The sequence below is a fragment of the Balaenoptera acutorostrata genome, chromosome X, assembly GCF_949987535.1.
Source record: "Balaenoptera acutorostrata chromosome X, mBalAcu1.1, whole genome shotgun sequence".
Classification (NCBI taxonomy): Eukaryota; Metazoa; Chordata; class Mammalia; order Artiodactyla; family Balaenopteridae; genus Balaenoptera; species Balaenoptera acutorostrata.
This window is the reverse complement of record NC_080085.1, coordinates 41,848,728-41,869,350: the sequence shown is the minus strand read 5'-3', so window position 1 is coordinate 41,869,350 and position 20,623 is coordinate 41,848,728. Positions and strand designations below refer to the sequence as shown.

Genomic DNA, 20,623 nt, shown 5'->3' with positions numbered 1-20,623 from the left:
TTGAGTTTATTTTTGTGCATGGTGTCAGGGAGTGTTCTAATTTCATACTTTTACATGTTCCTGTCCAATTTTCCCAGCACCACTTATTGAAGAGGCTGTCTTTTCTCCACTGTATATGCTTGCCTCCTTTATCAAAGATAAGTTGACCATATGTGTGTGGGTTTATCTCTGGGCTTTCTATCCTGTTCCATTGATCTATATTTCTGTTTTTGTGCCAATACCAAACTGTCTTGATTACTGAAGCTTTGTAATATAGTCTGAAGTCAGGGAGCCTGATTCCCCCAGCTCCATTTTTCGTTCTCAAGATTGCTTTGGCTATTCGGGGTCTTTTGTGTTTCCATACAAATTGTGAAATTTTTTGTTCTAGTTCTGTGAAAAATGCCAGTGGTAGTTTGATAGGGATTGCATTGAATCTGTAGATTGCTTTGGGTAGTAGAGTCATTTTCACAATGTTGATTCTTCCAATCCAAGAACATGGTATATCTCTCCATCTATTTGTATCATCTTTGATTTCTTTCATCAATGTCTTATAATTTTCTGCATACAGGTCTTTTGTCTCCTTAGGTAGGTTTATTCCTAGATATTTTATTCTTTTTGTTGCAATGGTAAATGGGAGTGTTTTCTTAATTTCACTTTCAGATTTTTCGTCATTAGTGTATAGAAATGCAAGAGATTTCTGTGCATTAATTTTGTATCCTGCTACTTTACCAAATTCATTGATTAGCTCTAGGAGTTTTCTGGTAGCATCTTTAGGATTCTCTATGTATAGTATCATGTCATCTGCAAATAGTGACAGCTTTACTTCTTCTTTTCCGATTTGGATTCCTTTTATTTCTTTGTCTTCTCTGATTGCTGTGGCTAGGACTTCCAGAACTATGTTGAATAATAGTGGTGAGAGTGGGCAACCTTGTCTTGTTCCTGATCTTAGTGGAAATGGTTTCAGTTTTTCACCATTGAGGACAATGTTGGCTGTGGGTTTGTCATATATGGCCTTTATTATGTTGAGGAAAGTTCCCTCTATGCCTACTTTCTGCAGGGCTTTTATCATAAATGGGTGTTGAATTTTGTCAAAAGCTTTCTCTGCATCTATTGAGATGATCATATGGTTTTTCTCCTTCAATTTGTTAATATGGTGTATCACATTGATTGATTTGCGTATATTGAAGAATCCTTGCATTCCTGGGATAAACCCCACTTGATCATGGTGTATGATCCTTTTAATGTGCTGTTGGATTCTGTTTGCTAGTATTTTGTTGAGGATTTTTGCATCTATGTTCATCAGTGATATTGGCCTGTAGTTTTCTTTCTTTGTGACATCTTTGTCTGGTTTTGGTATCAGGGTGATGGTGGCCTCGTAGAATGAGTTTGGGAGTGTTCCTCCCTCTGCAATATTTTGGAAGAGTTTGAGAAGGATAGGTGTTAGCTCTTCTCTAAATGTTTGATAGAATTCGCCTGTGAAGCCATCTGGTCCTGGGCTTTTGTTTGTTGGAAGGTTTTTAATCACAGTTTCAATTTCAGTGCTTGTGATTGGTCTGTTCATATTTTCTATTTCTTCCTGGTTCAGTCTCGGCAGTTTGTGCATTTCTAAGAATCTGTCCATTTCTTCCAGGTTGTCCATTTTATTGGCATATAGTTGCTTGTAGTAATCTCTCATGATCTTTTGTATTTCTCCAGTGTCAGTGGTTACTTCTCCTTTTTCATTTCTAATTCTATTGATCTGAGTCTTCTCCCTTTTTCTCTTGATGAGTCTGGCTAATGGTTTATCAATTTTGTTTATCTTCTCAAAGAACCAGCTTTTAGTTTCATTGATTTTTGCTATTGTTTCCTTCATTTCTTTTTCATTTATTTCTGACCTGATCTTTATAATTTCTTTCCTTCTGCTGGCTTTGGGGTTTTTTTGTTCTTCTTTCTCTAATTGCTTTAGGTGCAAGGTTAGGTTGTTTATTCGAGATGTTTCCTGTTTCTTGAGGTAGGCTTGTATTGCTATAAACTTCCCTCTTAGCACTGCTTTTGCTGTGTCCCATAGGTTTTGGGTCGTCGTGTCTCCATTGTCATTTGTTTCTAGGTATTTTTTGATTTCCCCTTTGATTTCTTCAGTAATCACTTCGTTATTAAGTAATGTATTGTGTAGCCTCCATGTGTTTGTATTTTTTACAGATCTTTTCCTGTAATTGATATCTAGTCTCATAGCGTTGTGGTCGGAAAAGATACTTGATACGATTTCAATTTTCTTAAATTTACCAAGGCTTGATTTGTGACCCAAGATATGATCTATCCTGGAGAATGTTCCATGAGCACTTGAGAAAAATGTGTATTCTGTTGTTTTTGGGTGGAATGTCCTATAAATATCAATTAAGTCCATATTGTTTAATGTATCATTTAAAGCTTGTGTTTCCTTATTTATTTTCATTTTGGATGATCTGTCCATTGGTGAAAGTGGGGTGTTAAAGTCCCCTACTATGATTGTGTTGCTGTCAATTTCCCCTTTCATGGCTGTTAGTATTTGCCTTATGTATTGAGGTGCTCCTATGTTGGGTGCATAAATATTTACAATTGTTATACCTTCCTCTTGGATCGATCCCTTGATCATTATATAGTGTCCTTCTTTGTCTCTTGTAATAGTCTTTATTTTAAAGTCTATTTTGTCTGATATGAGAATTGCTACTCCAGCTTTCTTTTGATTTCCATTTGCATGGAATATCTTTTTCCATCCCACACAAAAGTTTTTAATTTTGATGAAGCCCAATTTATTCCCTTTTTGTTTTATAGTACGTGCTTTTGGTGTCATAGCTAAGAAACCATTAAGGCCTCGGATTTGAATACAGATTTGGCTTCAGTGTTCATGTTCTTCATCATTACACTACATTGCCTGTCTAGCAATTGTCACTGTTAGTAATATTACACATGAAGTTATTATTATGAGAGTTTTGTGTTTTGACCGGAAAAAATATCCAAGGGGTGAATACACCCATAAATCATCCTCCAATCCTAGCACAGACCTCAGAAGGATTCTGGGTAGGGACTGTGAGACCCATTTTTTCAGGGAGAAGTAATGAGGGTCGGGTGAGGGTAGGGCCAGCCCCCAGGCTACCCATGGAGCTGGACCCCATGCTGCACACCTCACAGGACTGCTACCCCCTCGTGCTTTCTCTCAGCCATCAGAGATGCTCTTCCAAGCAGAGATTGACACACAGACACATGGAATGTGGGGGTAAGGGGTAACTCATTTTACTCACCTTAATGGATTTTCTAGAAGGGTAATGGGAGGAAATGTATTGACTCACACCAGGACTCTGAACTAAATAGCCTCTCTGTAGGGTCTGTTTCTCCATAGCAGCCACAGCTAAAGGGATCTACCTGGAAGGTGCTCCCTCTGGAGCCTGCAACTCCCACTTGCTGTTTAATGCCTGCGGCCACATCCAGTGTATACAACAGTCCTTGGTGTTGAGAAACAGTTGGCAAAACCAGAAAATAAGCAATAAGACATGTGAACATACCCAGGATTGAGGTAACATCAGGGAGGGTAAAGTAACCTATTCCATGTATTGGGGAACTGCTAGAAGCAGCAGGAACAGTCTGTGGTTCCAGACAATAGGTCAGGGCTGAGGAAACATCCCCGGACACTAGAAAACAGCCATAGGGACCAGGAAACAGTCATGGCAGTGATGTGAACAGTCAGAGAAATTATCAAACGGCCAGAGGACCAGAAAACAGTCCTTGTAGTTAGAGGACAACCAGAGAGACTCTAGAACAGGCAAATGGAAGAAGAAAACATCCCTAAATGTCATGCAACAGCTATAAATACCTAGGAGACAGCCAGACAGATAAGGGAACAATCTCAAGCTGAGGGCACAGCCAGAGAAACCAGGAAACAGCTAACGGGACAAGGGGATAGTGTCTGGACCTGAGGAACACAGGGATCATCAAACATCTGAAGAGACCACAAAACAGTCCTTGTATTTGGAAGACAGTCAGAGGGGCTACAAAAGAGCGAGAGCAACAGGGCCTAGATCCAGAGGATCAGGCCAAAAACATCAAAGAAGAGTCTCTGAAGTGCTGGGAAAGGAAAAATAAAAAAGCAGTCTTCAGGGCTGGGGAACCACCAGAGTCCAAGGAACAATTATAGCGATTGAAACAGCCAACAAACCAATTTACAGAAATCAGGGAACAGTGACTGGTCCTAATAGAGGGTCATCAGAAACTGTGGGGAGTAATCACAGGGATCAAATATAGTATATTAATGACTAGTGGGAATTCAACAATCACGGGAGCTAATACACCACCAGCAGATATGGTTATGGGGACTCATGGGAGTCAAAGACACTGTACTGGCGACCAATAGAAGATCATCAGAAACCATGAAGGGCTCTAATGCAGGGTAGGCTCTAATGAGTCCCAGGCATTATGCTGGGGCTCATGAGGTCAATGCATTGTATTAGAGGATAAGTAACCTGCATCCACAGGGATGGGGGTAGCGAATGGGCTGATGCTGGGGTGGAGACAAAAATCACTTTAGTGGTGGCTAATGGTAATCAGCAGGGTAATAAAGTACTAATGTGGGATCAGCAGACACTAGTCAGATTTTTTATGAAGATCAAAGACACTCTACCCATGACCAAGATTAGAAGACACAGTGATGACACTAATTAACATAGGATCAGTAGCAGATACTGTGATTGAAAAACGTGAGGCAAAGGCTCTAAACTAGTAGCTGGTAGTCAGTAGTCTCAGTGTTGAGGCCAGTATAGGGTTAGCAAACATGGTGATGGGCTCTAATGTATGGTCAGCATGCACTGTACTGGGGCATCATTGTATTCAGACACTGTATTAGTGGCTAATGGGGGATCAACAGGCACAGTGATGATGGTTAATGCAGGGTCAGCAACACTGTGATTGGGACTTATGAAGGTCAAAGACATTGTACTCATTGCTAATGGGTGGTCAGCAAGATGAGCCTACTGTGGAATCAGCAGATACTGTGCCAGAAGCTCATGGAGGTTAGTCTCTGATCTTGTGGCTAATTGGGGATCAGCAAATACATTGCTGGAACCTCATGCATATTGAAGAAACAGTACTGCTGCCTAATGGAGGATCAACAGACACTGGGATCGGAGCTAACGTGGGGTCAGCAAACTCTACTCAGGCCACAAGGGGTCAAAGACACAATACTCGTGGTTAAAGGAGAGGGAGGGGGACTCAGCAGCAGACACAGGGATTCAGTTACTGTAAGGACAAAAAACATGGTAATGGGTCCTCAAGGAGGTCATACTCTGTGTGGGTGTCTGACAAGTCAGAAGACATTAACATATGGTCAGCAGATACACTAATAGGCTATAATGTAAGGTCAGACGACATAGTGATGGAGGCTATTTAGGGGTCCTCAGGTAAAAAACTTGGAACTTGGTAAATGGGGGATCAGAAGATAGAGTGACAAGGTCATGTGAGTTCTGCAGACATTGTGCTGGGGCTCAAGAGGATCAAAGTCACCATATTCGTGGCTAACTGGGGAACAGCAGATAAATATTGGTGCAACTGTGCTGTGTTGTGTGTTCATGGGGGTCAAAGACACTGTACTCATGGCTAATAAAAAACCAGCAGACATAGTGAGGGGATCTAATGTAGGATGAGCAGACACTGCGATTAGAACTCACTGGATTAAATATACTGTACAGTGGCCAATGGGGAATGAACAAAGTGGTGAGAGCCAACATGGGGTCAACAGCCACTGCATTAGGTATAAAGGAAGGTGATGACACATCGCTGGGAGCTAATGGGAGGTCAGCAGTCACCATGTTGAGTCTAAAAGAGGGCAAAAGACATGATATTGAGTTAATAGATCATCAGTCACTAAGCTGGAGGCTAAAGGAGTGAAAAGATACTATGCTGTAAGTAAATGGAGGTCAGTAAAAATTGTAATGGCAGCTAAAAGGGGTTTCGAGACAAGATGCTATGAGCTAAAGGGGGTCAGCAGACTCTGCTGGAATAAAAAGTGTGGGAAGACAAGCTATTGTGAGCTAATGGAAGGTCAGCAGACACTGCTCTTGACTAAAGGTGGTGATAAGAACTGCTATAAGCTAATGGAGTGGGTGTTAGTAGACACTGTGCAGACATGTGATGGGGGTAAGAACTACATCATGGTAGCTAATGGAGGATTAGGAGAGACTGTGCTCAGGCTATTGGGAGCCAAATACACACAGTAGTATTGGCCAGTAGGGATCACCACATAAGTGATGGTAGCTAATGGAAGGCCAGCACAACCCATCATGGGGCCTTAGTAAAGGTCATTTTCATGGAGCAAAACCATTTCTAAAGCCTTGGGAGGACCAAGTCTCCCATTGCCAGTGTCTTTCATCTGATCTAGTGGTCAAGATTCTTGGTTTTCTCCCAAGCAGCCCACATTTGACTCCTGATATGGGAACAGGGAACTCTTTATTGTTGTTTTAAAATTTTAATTGACATATAATTTACATACAATAAAATGCACAAATCTTAAGTTTACTCATTTGATGACCTTGTGTATCCCCATTAACATCCACTCCAGTCAAGATACAGAATAGTTCCATCACCCTGGGAAGTTCCCTCCTACCTCTTAGGAGTTAATTCCTACCCCAGAGGCAATCACTCATCTGCTTTCTGTCACTATAGATTACTTTTATTTATGTTTGACATTTTCCATAATAATAATAATTTTAAAACATCAAATTTAGTTTTTTTAATGGATGAGATGAAGATTGGAAGAACTGATGAGATATCATCTTGATAAACTTAATAATTAGTAAATGAGGATGAGGGCATGCTATATACAAAGTGAAGAAAGTGTAATATGTATATTCAAGTGTATGCTGTATTGGGGGGCATCTGGTGATTAATTCAAGTATCCTGGGTTGTCATAATCATTATGGAACACTCAGGGATAAAAGCAAAAAAAAGTATTTAATTTAGCATCAATTTACTATGGCACAGTGCTACCAAGTACTAAAGGTAAGGATTCACTTTTGTTTATCAAAAAAGTGCAAGAGAAAATATTCACAAGGTTGAGAGGTTTATCATTAATAGACCTCCACTAAAGAAAACTCTAAAGGATATTTTTCAGGCAAAGAAGAAAATGATCCTGGAGGAAATGCAGAAAAGAATGAAGAGCAACCAAAGTGGTAAATATGTGGGTAAAATAAAATGAATATATAAAACAAAAATGTTTTCTGGGGAGACATACACACACATGTATACACACACACTTATATACGTATATATAGATACATATATTACATATAAATATATATATACCCCATAATACATCATAATATTTTTAAATATATATGTATATACATGTATATGAGCAAATTTTCTATTAAAAGATTAACTTTCAAAGACAATTTCTTAGAGAAAACCATACAATACTATTTAAAATTTAAAAAGGTGAGTTAAATAAAAAGACAAACCATATTCATGGATGGGAGGGCTTAAAGCCATTTTACACCTTTCAGATCGGCAACAATTTAAAAAGAACAGATAAGTCCTGGTGAATATGTGGGAAAATGTAAACTCTTTCTCAAACTGCTCATGAGAGTGTAAATTAGTGCAATTTTTTTAACTTTAAAATTTAGTCAAGTTGAAAAACTTCTATATCAATCATAACCCAGTTAGGAGACAGAAACCATAATGATTATTTTAACAGAGAGAACTTAAAATGAATTTTTAACTAGTGATGAAGTTATTAACCACATAACTTAAAAGAGAAAAAGAGAACATTAAAATTATCATGGAGGTAGCAACTGCAGAAAGCAGCTGGCCTAGGGTAACAAGGGAAGAAGTTGGAATTATTAAAAATAGAAGGTTGGAAGCGGGGTCTCATGTGACTGGGATTCATACCTCTAAGGAGGTGGCACCAGCCAGATGCTGCTAGGTCTCTGAGGGGGTGGGGTACCCTAAAGCTGTTAGTGCTGGAAAAGTGCAAACTGGATTAAACTGCTGCTACCATGAGGAACTGCTGCTGCCCAAGTGAAGAAGCAATGCTGGGCTGACACTCAGATGAACAGGGAGCCAACCGGAAGGAAAAAAGGAGCAAGTCCCTTCTTCCTTCTGCAGCCTCAATATTTATATTTAGTATCTCTTACCGGTAAGACCCAACAGGGAGTAGCAGCTGGCAAGCCAGAAATGTGTTCTGTAGAGTCATGGCCCCAGCATCACAAAGCCCAGTATAGAATGGTAGGTTCGGAGCTGAAGCACAATAGATTAATAACTGGCATACTATCTACACCCTGGACCCATCATTTCCACTTCTAGATTTAAACACTAAGCACAAAAACGATACAAATGTCTTTCACTAGGGGAATGGAGAGATAAATAAATATATTTATCAACATGGATAGATCTTGGAAATGTAACATTTCATGAAAAAAAGCAAGTTGCATAAGTTTTAAAATAGTGTGATACCACTGATGTAAAGTATTTAAAAGAAATGCAGCATTATATATTGTAGACTTCATAATACACAGAAAAAATTTAGGGTAGATTAAAATTCTAAATGTTGAAAGTGAAACCTTCACTTTAGAGGAAAGTATAGGAGAATATTATCACCTTGAAACCAATAATATGAAAACATAAAACCTCAGCAGAAGAAAAGAGTTAAAAAAATTAAAGAACCAGTCACAGTCTGAGGGGAGATATTTGCAACACACATGACTGAAAAATGATTTTTATATTTTCGTATATTAAAAAAAAACAAGAAAAACAACATTTAAACCAAGAAGTAAAAGATAAACAGCCCACTAGAAAACAATGAGCAAAGGATATGAACAGTCATTGCACAGATGAAATAAAACAAATGGCCAGTCAACAGGTAAGCCAATGTTTAACCTCACCACTAATTAGGAAAATCCAAATGAAATGAAAACAACAGTGAGCCACTCCCTAAGGGGATCAGGACAATTTTCACACCAATGTAAGAGCCAAATTGTTACAAGTGCACTCTGTGTGCACCAGTAATCAGATGGCCCAAAGGGCTTGGTCAAATGATGAGGGGAATCTTCTTAGAGAAGCTTTCTCCATAGTACAAGGCAAGGGCTGGCCTAAGTGAGTTATCTGATGTTCTGTGAGAAGTGCTTTCTGGCAGAAGGCTTTCCCACATTCTTGACATTCAAAGGGTCTCTCTCCTCTGTCAATGAGGCATACTTGCACATAGAAGGCATTTCTGCATTCACTTCATTCATAAAGTTTCTCTCCTATGTGAGTTCTCCGATGTTGACACAGGGATTTCTTCATACTGAAGATTTTTCCACATTCACTACATTCATAGGGTTTCTCTCCTGAATGCATTCTCTGATGTTCAGTGAGGCGTGCTTTGACATAGAAGGCATTACCGCATTTATTACATTCATAAGGTTTCTCTCCTGTGTGAATTCGCTGATGTATTCCGAGAGATGAGTGCACCCTGAAAGATTTCCCACATTCGTTACACTGATAGGGTTTTTCACCTGTATGAGTTCTCTGGTGATTATTGAGAGTCATCTTCATTCTGAAGCATTTCCCACATTCACCACATTTATAGGGTTTCTCGCCTGTGTGAATTCTTTGATGTTGGTTTAGGGATTTTTTTGCACGAAAGTTTTTCCCACAATCACCACATTCATAGGGTTTCTCCCCTGTGTGAGTTCTCTGGTGTTGAGTAAGGGATATCTTAACACGAAATGTTTTCCCACATTCGCCACATTCATAGGGTTTCTCCCCTGTGTGAGTTCTCTGATGAATCATGAGGGTTGCCTTCTCAGAAAAGGTTTTCCCACACTCAGTGCACTCATAGGGTCTCTCTCCTGTGTGTGTTCTCCGATGCAGAATGAGTTGTGACTTCCTGCCAAAAGATTTTCCACATTCATTACATTCAAAGGGCTTCTCCCCTGTGTGAGTTTTCTGATGAGCAATGAGGTATGATCTTGCACTAAAGGTTTTTGCACATTCACCACATTTATAGGGTCTCTCGCCTGTGTGTATTCTCAGATGTTCAATAAGATTTGATTTCCTGCAGTAAGTTTTCCCACATTCATGACATTCAAAGTTTTTCTCTCCTGTGTGTGTTCTTTTATGTCCAACAAAGCCTGTTCTCTTGTAGAAGGCTTTCCCATATTCAACAGTTTGATCCAAAGTTTGAATCTTCTGATGCTGAAGGTCATTATCATGACTGAGGGCATTACCCCCAACAGAATTGTTGGCACACAGCAGTGAGAGAGAGCCTTTAAAAACAAATCAGATCATATCACTCTCACTCAAAACCCAACATAGGTTTTCCCTTGTCACAGTGTAAAATTAAAATGCTTAACAAAGCCTATAAAAATTCTACATAATTTAGCCCCCAGCTAACTCTCTGATATCACCTCTTAACACTCTCACCACCCACACTTAAGCCACACCAGCATCTTTGCTGTTCCTATGATATATTGCTCAGACTAGGCTTGGCACTTACTGTTCTCTCTGCTCAGAATACTAAAATTCCACATGGCTCTGTCTCTCTCACTTCACTGATGTTGGTGCACTAATGTTAACTTCCCCAAAGAGTCTTCTCTGACCACATTCCCGAAAAGCACAAACCCCATCACTGTCTATTCTTATCTTGAATTGATTTTCTTTTCACCACCAAACACCATGTACTTGTTTGTTTCTGGTCTCTTTCCCTCATTAGACTGCAAGCTCCAGGAGAACAGAGATATTACTTTATTCACTACTGGATCCCCACACCTAGAATGTGACCAGCATATAGTTGACCTCATTTAAGATTTGGTAGATGACTAAATGAATGTATGAATGATTGCTTGACAACAGAAGGCATCCAAGGCAATGGAAGGAAGGAAGGCAATTGAGAATACTAAAGAGAGACAGACTAGCTAAGAATAAATGCCTAAGCTGAGGCAGGCAGGGAAAGATAAGAGTGGTAAATGACTACAAAGATTGAGATAAAATAGGAGAGAGCACTTAAGTGTGAGTAGGATATTGGGATGTAGGATTTAGGTATCTAAAGCATATAGACCTTTGTCCTCCAGTCATTTTCAAAGAGCAAGGGCCTGTGAAAAGAGATTCCTGAAAAACACTGCACAAACTTAACCTTTGACCTGAATTCCTGAGCTCTTATTTCCCCTATTTTCCATATGCCTAGTTCTTGCTCACTCACCTGGGTAACCATGGCCTGAGGATTCCTCCTCTAATATCCACAGTTCTTCCCCTCGCTCCAACTTGAAGATCATCTCTGGTTTGGCCACGCAGAGGCCTGTTAATGGGAAATGGCACAGGACGTGGGCCAAGTTGTCTGAGCTTTAGGGCCTCTGATGGAGGAGAAAGGTGCATCTTCATGAGCTGCACAAGGAAGGGCGCCCATTGAAACCTTTCATTGGGGGAAGCAAGAACACACACACTCTTCCTGGTGCCCCAAACTGATAAATCATCTGTGACCCCTTGAATCTAGAACTAAAGTATTACTGAACTCTACAAAGGCTGCCCAGGTTACAGCAACCAAGAAAGGAAACACATGCTACCAGGAGTTACATGGACAATAATCCTCACCCACTGACGCCAGGTTGCTGTAGTTCTCCAGCATCACATCCTTGTGCATGGTCCTCTGTGCAGGGTCCAGTCTGTACCACTCCTGTCGGGTAAAATCCACAGCCACGTCTTCAAATGACACAGATCCCTGTAACAACAATCTGCAATGATCAGAATGGGACACATGGAAAAGATGTGTGGGAACTAATTCTTTCAATAGAGCACTTTTGACAGTTGACTAGAAAAAGCTACACTGGTGTCAACTGAAAAAAAAAAAAGCACAACGTGAGAGTTGTGGGTTAAGTTTTATTTGGGGCAAAATGAAGACTATAGCTCAGGAGACAGCCTCTCAGATAGCTCTGAGGAACTGCTCCAAAGAGGCAAGGGGGGAGGTCAGTATATATGTGATTTTGGTGAAGGAGGTACATGCAATTAAGCACACATCTTGGTAGAAGGTTGCTGCTAGTCAGAAGGAGCAGATGTCTCCGTTAATGGTTTTAGTGCTTTGCTAGATATGAAAAGATGCAAGAAATTGAGTTCAGAAAATTTTCTCCTGAAAATATCTAACTATCTGAAGGCCTGCTCTGCCAGTTTTTCCCAGAGCACAGAGTACCTCATTCCTGATCTCCACCCTGAACTCCTTTCAGGGTATGTTGAAGGTCAGCGACTGCAGTGGCTAGTGACTTCATCCTTGTAGAGGCAGATAGCAAGTGACAATTTTTAGCTGGCACTGGAAACCTGACCCTGTCTTGCTTGATACTATACTTTGGGGGAAGAAAACACAGAACAGTCCTGCTAGTGTATTAATTTTTCAATTCATGGAGAAAAGACCACTGACTACTGAGTTAACACTCTGTGCCTGGACCTGTCCCAATTGCTGGGGAAACAAAGATAGAGTGCCTGCTCTCAAGGAGCTCGTACCCCAATAAGGAGACTTGCACAGGCATGCCGTGTTTTACTGCGCTTCATTTTATTGTGCTTCACAGATATCACGTTTTTTACAAATTGAAGGTTTGTGGCAACCCTGTATTGCCAGATGATGGTTAGCATTTTTAAGCAATAAAGTATTTTTTAATTAAGGTATGTACATTGGTTTTTTTAAACATAATGTTATTGCACACTTAATAGACTACAGTATAATGCCAATGTAACTTTTATATGCACCGGGAAACCAAAAAATTCATGTGTCTCGCTTTATTGAGATATTTTCTTTATTGCAGTGGTCTGGAACCAAACCTCCAATATTTCGGAGGTATGACTGTATGTGAACACACACCTGCGATGAGATGTTACAGGAGCTATGCTGGACATGTGTACAGGGTGCAATGGGCTTTCACAAGGGATGGAATAAAATTCCACCTTGTGTTACTGGGGAGGTAGAGCTTTGAATCCTTAAACAAGAATATAATCTCCCTCACGAATATGGGGCAGTAGTATGAGAAAGGGCAGGAAGACATGAAACACACATGGTGATTTACAGAACTACAAATAGCACAGTATGACAGGAAAACAGTGCTTTGGGCTGTGATGAGATAAAGGGCTAGAGAGATATTCAGGGGCAGACAGTGGAGGGATTTTCACCTTTTTTTTTTCTGTAGATCATCAATCTCCAAAATACTTGACTCTTTATATGAGCAGAATATTTTCTGACCTTCACACAATATAGTTAGATTTATAAGTTATACAGAAGTACTGTCAAGTAGGAGAAAGGGAGAGAATACTACTCCCAGGATAAAAGCATGAACAGCTGGGTTGAGGCTGGTGCCACAATATTGAGAGTAGCAAAACAGGAAAGACAGTGGGTTGGCAGAAGGGGAAATTGAGATAGATCTTGGACCTGAGCTGGAGTGTTTATGTCACATACTGATAGAGACATCCAGCTGGAAGGTGCATATATGATGCTGGATCTGTGAGAGGAGGCTAGGATAGATGAAGGATTGAGAGACAGTAGCATTTCAGCACTAGCTGAAGCCACCAGAATAAACTGGGTGGCTAAGAGAACACAGAGCTTGAGAGAGGCATCAAATACAGAGTCAGCAGGTACACCAATATGACATGAAGACTGAAAGGGGGTGGGAGGGGATCTTGTGGGACAGAGAAAATGAGAAAAAGCCTCTTTTCTTTCTCATGCAGTCCTGCCCCAAAGTAAATCCCAGTGCCAAAGATGCAACCTTGCAGCAGCAGGCCCCTCAAACTCTAAGGGAGAGGAATCCTCTTCTTTGGCCAGAGGAATAGTGGTCTGAAGAGTATGGGAAGGATCCCCATTGCCTTTTTTCTAACCTCTCACCACTTGGCCCCAAGGGTAAACCTAGTTGCAGAAAGTGAGTGCCAGGATGGAGATGAAAGCCCCAACTGTCCAGCTAGAGGACCAAGATGGGGAAGCCCTGGGAACAGGGGTGTGGGGGAGATTGCCCTAACAATATAGCTTCAAAATACATGAAGCAAAACTGAAAGAAGAAATGGGACAATCCACAAATACGGCTGCCAACTTTCATCACCTCTTTTAGTGATGAGTGAAAATCAACAAGGATACAGAAAAACTGAACACCACCAATCATCCAATGAATTGTAGAACATTTCACTCAAAAACTGAGGTTAACTGTTTCTTCAAGTACACATGGAATATTCACCAAGCTAGACCATATACTGGATCATAAAACAAACCTCAACACAATCAAAGGGCCCACTGGATACCAAGGAAAATTGACTTGGAACAATCAACTCTGAGATATATCCTAATTAAAACTATTAGAATTTAAAGGCAAAGAAAAATATTCCTCAGGGCCTCCAGGCAAAAGAATTAGATCGGCATCAATTTCTCAAAAACAATGTAGAAAGCAAGGCAATAGTAGAACAGCACATTCAAGAAACTTAAGGAAAGAAAGTACAAATAAAGGAAATTATATCCTGCCAAGATACCCTTCAAGTATCAAGGCCATCAGAAAAAGTTTTGAATAGGCCAGAATATGTGTGCCCTTCCTAAGGAATTTGCTAGAGCTGCACTGTTTAATATGGTAGCCACTAACCACATGTGGCTATCTGAGTTTAAATTTTGATGAATTAAAATGGAATAAAATTAAAAATTCAGTTCCTCAGTCACACTAGGCACATTTCCAGTGCTCAGTAGCCACACGTGGCTGGTTACAGTACTGGACAGTACTGGACAGCACAGATACAGAATGTTCCCAACACTGAAGGAAGTGTTACTGGATAGCACTATACTAAACAATGAGCTTCAACCAAAAACAATGAATGGGAAAATTCTGGCAAAAGGACTGACAGTAAGCATTTCATATATTTAACGGTAAAGCTAAGACTAAAATAAGGCTGGGGTCATGGGTTGAAGGATAATGTATAAACATTAAGTGTCCTGACAAAGTAGAAAAAATACAACTAAAATATGGGAGGAGAAGAGAAAGAAAAAGGGGGAAACTGAATAAGATCATTTACTGCTGTATAGGTAACAGATGAGAGACAAATTAGATGGTAAAAGATTAATTTAAAAAAGGTAAATTGGTAAAGCCATTATGGAAAACAATGTGAAGATTTCTCAAGTAATTAAAACTAGAACTACTGTATGATCCAGTGGTCCTGCTTCTGGGTATATATCCAAAGGAAATGAAATCACTACCCCGAATAGGTATCTGCACTCCCATGTTCATTGCAACATTATTTGCAATAGCCAATATATGGAAATAACCTAAGTGTCCATCAGTGGATGAATGGATAAAAAAGATCTGGTATATATAGAGTGGAGTAGTATTCAGCCATGAGAAAGAAGGAAATCCTGCCATTTGCAACAACATGGATGAACCTGGAGGACATTATGCTAAGTGAAATAAGTCAGACAGAAAGACAAATATTGTATGATCTCACTAATATGTGGAATCTAAAAAAAACATTAAAAAGTCAAACTCAGAAGCAAAGAGTAGAATGGTGGTTACCAAGTGTATGGGGGAAATGAGGAGAGATGTTGGTCAAAGATTATAAAATTACATTTATGTAGGATGAATAAAGTCTAGAGATCAAGCATGATGACTATACTTAACACTGTATTGAACAATGGAAATATTCTAAGAGAGTAAATTTCAGGTGCACTCATCACACACAAAAAATGGTAACTATGTAAGGAGATGATATGTTAATTAGCTTAACTGTAGGAATCATTTCACTACGTATATGTATATCAAATCATCATGCTGTACACCTTAAATATATACAATTTTATAAATAAATATGTAAATAAAAAGAAAGATAAAAGGGTTGACTAAGAGTACTATAAAAAGGATTAACACAAAGGTAACCACCAGCATAAAAATACAAGTCTTCCTAACTACCAAAAAAAAGTTTAGAGGAAACACTCAATAGAAAAAGAAACACAGTAAATATAACAAATACACACAGTAATTACATCATAAGATAAAATGAGAGAACTGAGAACATATTTGTATTATTTATATTACCAAACAGTAATACAAATAAATGTGAATGGGCTTACTTCATCTATTAAAAGAAAAAGGTTTTCGGGCTTTGCTGGTGGCTCAGTGGTTGAGAATCTGCCTGCCACTGCAGGGCACACGGGTTCGAGCCCTGGTCTGGGACGATCCCACATGCCGCAGAGCAACTAGGCCCGTGAGCCACAATTACTGAGCCTGCACATCTGGAGCCTGTGCTCCGCAACAAGAGAGGCCACGACAGTGAGAGGCCCGCGCACCGCGATGAAGAGTGGCCCCCGCTTGCCGCAACTAGAGAAAGCCCTCGCACAGAAACGAAGACCCAACACAGCCAAAAAATAAATAAATAAATAAAATTTAAAAAAAGAAAAAAAAAAGGTTTTCACATTGCCTTGTAAAGCAGAACCCAACACAATGCTGTATACAAGAGACATGCTTAAAATGGTCTTTCAAAAAGGCTAAAGTTAAAAAGATGGACAAAGATTTAACAAATGAAAACAATATAAAAGCAGGGATTGAAATCCTGATACCAGACAGAGTAGAATTCCAAAAGCAATTATACAAGATAAAGTAGGATACGTCGTAATGTTACAAGCCCTGTTCACAATGAAGATATAACAATAAAGATATTTGTAAATATCTATGCACAAAGTAACACAGCAAAAGCCTACATAAGCTGAAAACTACAGAGATACAAGAAGAAATAGAAGCTTTCTCTAATGGGAGACTTTTAAAGAGAGAGAAAAAGGGAGGGAGGGAGGGAGGAAGGAAGGGAGTGAGAAGGAAAGAACAAAAGAAAGAAACACTATACCCAGATCATACAGAATATACTTTTTCTCAGGTGTACATGGAACATTCACAAAACTTGATCATATACTAGGGCACAAAGAAAACAATCTCAGTAAGTTCCTTAAAATTGAAATATTACAAGCAACACTGATCACAATCAATAAAGAAATTTAAGAACTAAAAATGGACAAGCTGATTCTAAAATTAATATAGAAATAAAACCACAAGACTTAGACTAGTCAGAGCAATTTTGAACAAGAAGAAAAAAGTTAGAGGACTGACATTACCTCATTTCAAGACTTATAAAGCTACAGTTTTCAAAACAGTGTAGTATTTTTGTAAAGATATACATGAGAGGGACTTCCCTGGCAGTCCAATGGATAAGACTCCACGCTCCCAATGCAGGGGGCCCAGGTTCAATCCCTGGTCGGGGAACTAGATCCCACATGCATGCCGCAACTAAGTCCACATGCCACAACTAAAAAAAAAAAAAAAAAAAAAAAAAAGATCCTGCATGCCCGAACAAAGATTCCACATGCTGGAACGAAGATCCTGCGTTCCGCAACTAAGAGCTGGTGCAGCCAAAATAAAGAAATAAATTTAAAAAAAAAGATATCCATGAGACAAAATAGAGTTTAGAAGTAGATTCACACATATATGATCAATTGATGTCTGACAAAGGTGTCAAGAATATTCAGTAGGGACCTCCTAGAGAAATGGAAATAAAAACAAAAATAAACAAATGGGACCTAATGAAACTTTAAAGCTTTTGCACAGCAAAGGAAACCATAAACAAGACGAAAAGACAACCCTTAGAATGGGAGAAAATATTTGCAAACGAAGCAACTGACAAAGGATTAATCTCCAAAATATACAAACAGCTCATACAGCTCAATATCAAAAAAACAAACAACCCAATCCAAAAATGGGCAGAAGACCTAAATAGATATTTCTCCAAAGAAGACACACAGATGGCCTAACAGACACATGAAAGGATGCTCAGCATCACTAATCATTAGAGAAATGCAAATCAAAACTACAATGAGGTATCACCTCACACCAGTCAGAATGGCCATCATCAAAAGATCTACAAACAATAAATGCTGGAGAGGGTGTGGAGAAAAGGGAACCCTCTTGCACTGTTGGTGGGAATGTAAATTGATACAGCCACTATGGAGAACAGTATGGAGGTTCCTTAAAAAACTAAAAATAGGACTACCATACGACCCAGCAATCCCACTACTGGGCATATACCCTGAGAAAACCATAATTCAAAACAGTCATGTACCACAATGTTCATTGCAGCACTATTTACAGTAGCCAGGACATGGAAGCAACCTAAGTGTCCATGGACAGATGAATGGATAAAGAAGATGTGGCACATATATACAATGGAATATTACTCAGCCATAAAAAGAAACGAAATTGAGTTATTTGTAGTGAGGAGGATCGACCTAGAGTCTGTCATACAGAGTGAAGTAAGTCAGAAAGAGAAAAACAAATACTTTATGCTAACACATATATATGGAATCTAAAAAAAAAAAAAAAAAAAGGTCATGAAGAACCTAGGGGCAAGATGGGAATAAAGATGCAGACCTACCAGAGAATGGACTTGAGGACATGGGGAGGGGGAAGGGTAAGCTAGGACAAAGTGAGAGAGTGGCATGGACATATATACACTACCAAATGTAAAATAGATAGCTAGTGGGAAGCAGACGCATAGCACAAGGAGATCAGCTCGGTGCTTTGTTACCACCTCGAGGGGTGGGATAGGGAGGGTGGGAGGGAGATGCAAGAGGGAGGAGATATGGGGATATATGTATACGTATTGCTGATTCACTTTGTTATATAGCAGAAACTAACACAACATTGTAAAGCAATTACACTCCAATAAAGATGTTAAAAAAAAAAAAGAATATTCAGTGGGGAAAGGATACTCTTCTCAACAAATGTCTCTGGAACAATCAATCAGACAGTCATATCCAGAAAAACTTCAGAATTCCTGAGGGATATTTACTGAACTGTTAAGACTGGTTATCTCCAGAAGATGAGATTATGAGGACTCTTCAAATTAAAATTTTTATGTTTCTGATCATTTAGTTAAGGTAGTGTCTGTCAGGTTTCTCCATTGTAAAGTTAACAATTTTCCCTATGTAATTAATGAGCAATGTGTAGGAACATACCTTGAAACTATGTAAATGTGTTGTTCCTCATTAAACTTTCATCCAATAGCTTTGGCATCCATCAATGATTCTTGCTTGGCTTAATTATTACTAACTAGAATGGTTGCAAAAGGTTATTTTTCTAACTCCATCATTCTTTCCACATTACTAGTTGCCATTAGACCTTAAGGAAGAGCTTTCCTTTCTCCCTTGTTCATACATTTACTATCAGTATGGACTCAAGGTTTATCTTAGTCTCCAGCCAGGCTCAACACCCAGCTGAGTACCCAAAGGCCATATGCACATGTGTGGGTAAATGGCCAGAGGGCAGAGAAGAAAGTTTCCTGGGACTCTTTGACATGTAAGAATAATGCACTGTGATTCCAAAATCTGTTGGTCAAGTCCTAACAGGGGCCACAGTTAGATTAAAAGGATATAGGGATGCAACAGTTGATGGAATTAAGGTGAAAATCTGCATGAAAATGGGAATATTTGAATAGACTTTATGTGAAGTGCATCTCCTTCATCTAAATGTATTCCTGAGATGGATATTTATGTCTGACTGGGGAATACTTCTCCTACGTAGTATTGCAAAACAAGAGGAATATAAGTTCATCCCTTGGCCAGTATTAATTGCACATGATAAATGAGAACCTTTATAATTGCCCAAGCTCATACAAGTTGTTATTTTGAAGCAGTGTAGAAAATGTGTTGGACAAAAAAAGTTACCATTTTAATTAATGACATGTTAGAAGCTGGAGTGCTGGTCCAACAAATTCTCTTAGAATAGCCCTGAGTGGCCCATGAAAAAGGCGGATGGCTCAGGGAGACTAACAGCAGATCATCAAGGCTTAAATAAATTAGTATCACCTAACAGCATCAGTACTTCCTGATATGGTTCCAACAGTGGAAAAATACAGGAAGCTAAAGGAGACTGGTTCTCAGTGACTGATCCTGCAAATGCTTTTTCCCTATCTCAATATAGGAAGAGTCAACTACAGTTTGCTTTCATGTGGGAAGGATCCTAATTTACATTTACTGTACTGCCAAAATGTTATTTGAATTCACCAGCTGTCATACTTCAACTGTCATAATTTGGTTAGAAGGGATTTAAACTTAATGCAGGTCCCAAGTATAATAATATACTACATTGATGATATCATAATATTGGAAACTGAAGATCGAGCTAGGACTGACTTAAATGCAATAGTGACACATATGATCAACAGAAGCTAGTTGATAAATCCAACAAAAATCTAAGCGCCCACTCAAATGGTGAAATTCTTAGGAATACCCTTGGCAGGAGCCACACGTGACATTCCACAGGCAACAAAAAATGAACTGTTGTTGCCTACCTTTGGTACTAAGAAGAGACACAGCCCATGATCGGGTTACATGGATTTTGCAGGATGCATGGTCCACATCTGCAAATATTGCTAGCTCCTCTCTATAAAATGACCCAAAAAGAAGGCCATATGTGTATAAGGGCCTGAAAAAAAGTAAGCTATGTCTGAATTGCAAAAAGCGGTAGCTCTCTTGATGTCTTTGGGCATCATGAATGGAACGTTGCTGACAACAGGCAAAAGTGGAATTCACGAGGGAATCTTATGCTAGAGAAAGAAACATTGTTGCAATAATTCAATTGGGTCTTCTTGATGGTTCTTCCTTTATAAATCAGTTCCCTCTGGATGC

The 20,623-nt window shown here is 39.4% G+C and overlaps 1 protein-coding gene across 3 annotated transcripts in view; it reads right to left on the bottom strand.

Moving 5' to 3' along the window:
- Positions 1–6,469: 6,469 nt before the first annotated feature.
- The window catches only part of ZNF157 (zinc finger protein 157), a 31,247-nt gene continuing 17,093 nt past the window's right edge, over positions 6,470–20,623 (bottom strand). Inside the window, exons 3-5 of one of the 3 annotated variants that reach the window (XM_007187184.2) lie at positions 11,548–11,674; positions 11,159–11,254; positions 6,470–10,226 (exon numbers count right to left, since the gene is read on the bottom strand). In XM_007187184.2, coding sequence (XP_007187246.2) covers positions 9,202–10,226; positions 11,159–11,254; positions 11,548–11,674 — 1,248 coding nt within the window. In that variant the 3' untranslated portion in view covers positions 6,470–9,201. Of the gene's footprint in view, positions 10,227–11,158; positions 11,341–11,547; positions 11,675–20,623 lie in introns of those variants that run through there. The other 2 variants (XM_057537842.1, XM_057537841.1) reach the window with 2 other exon arrangements.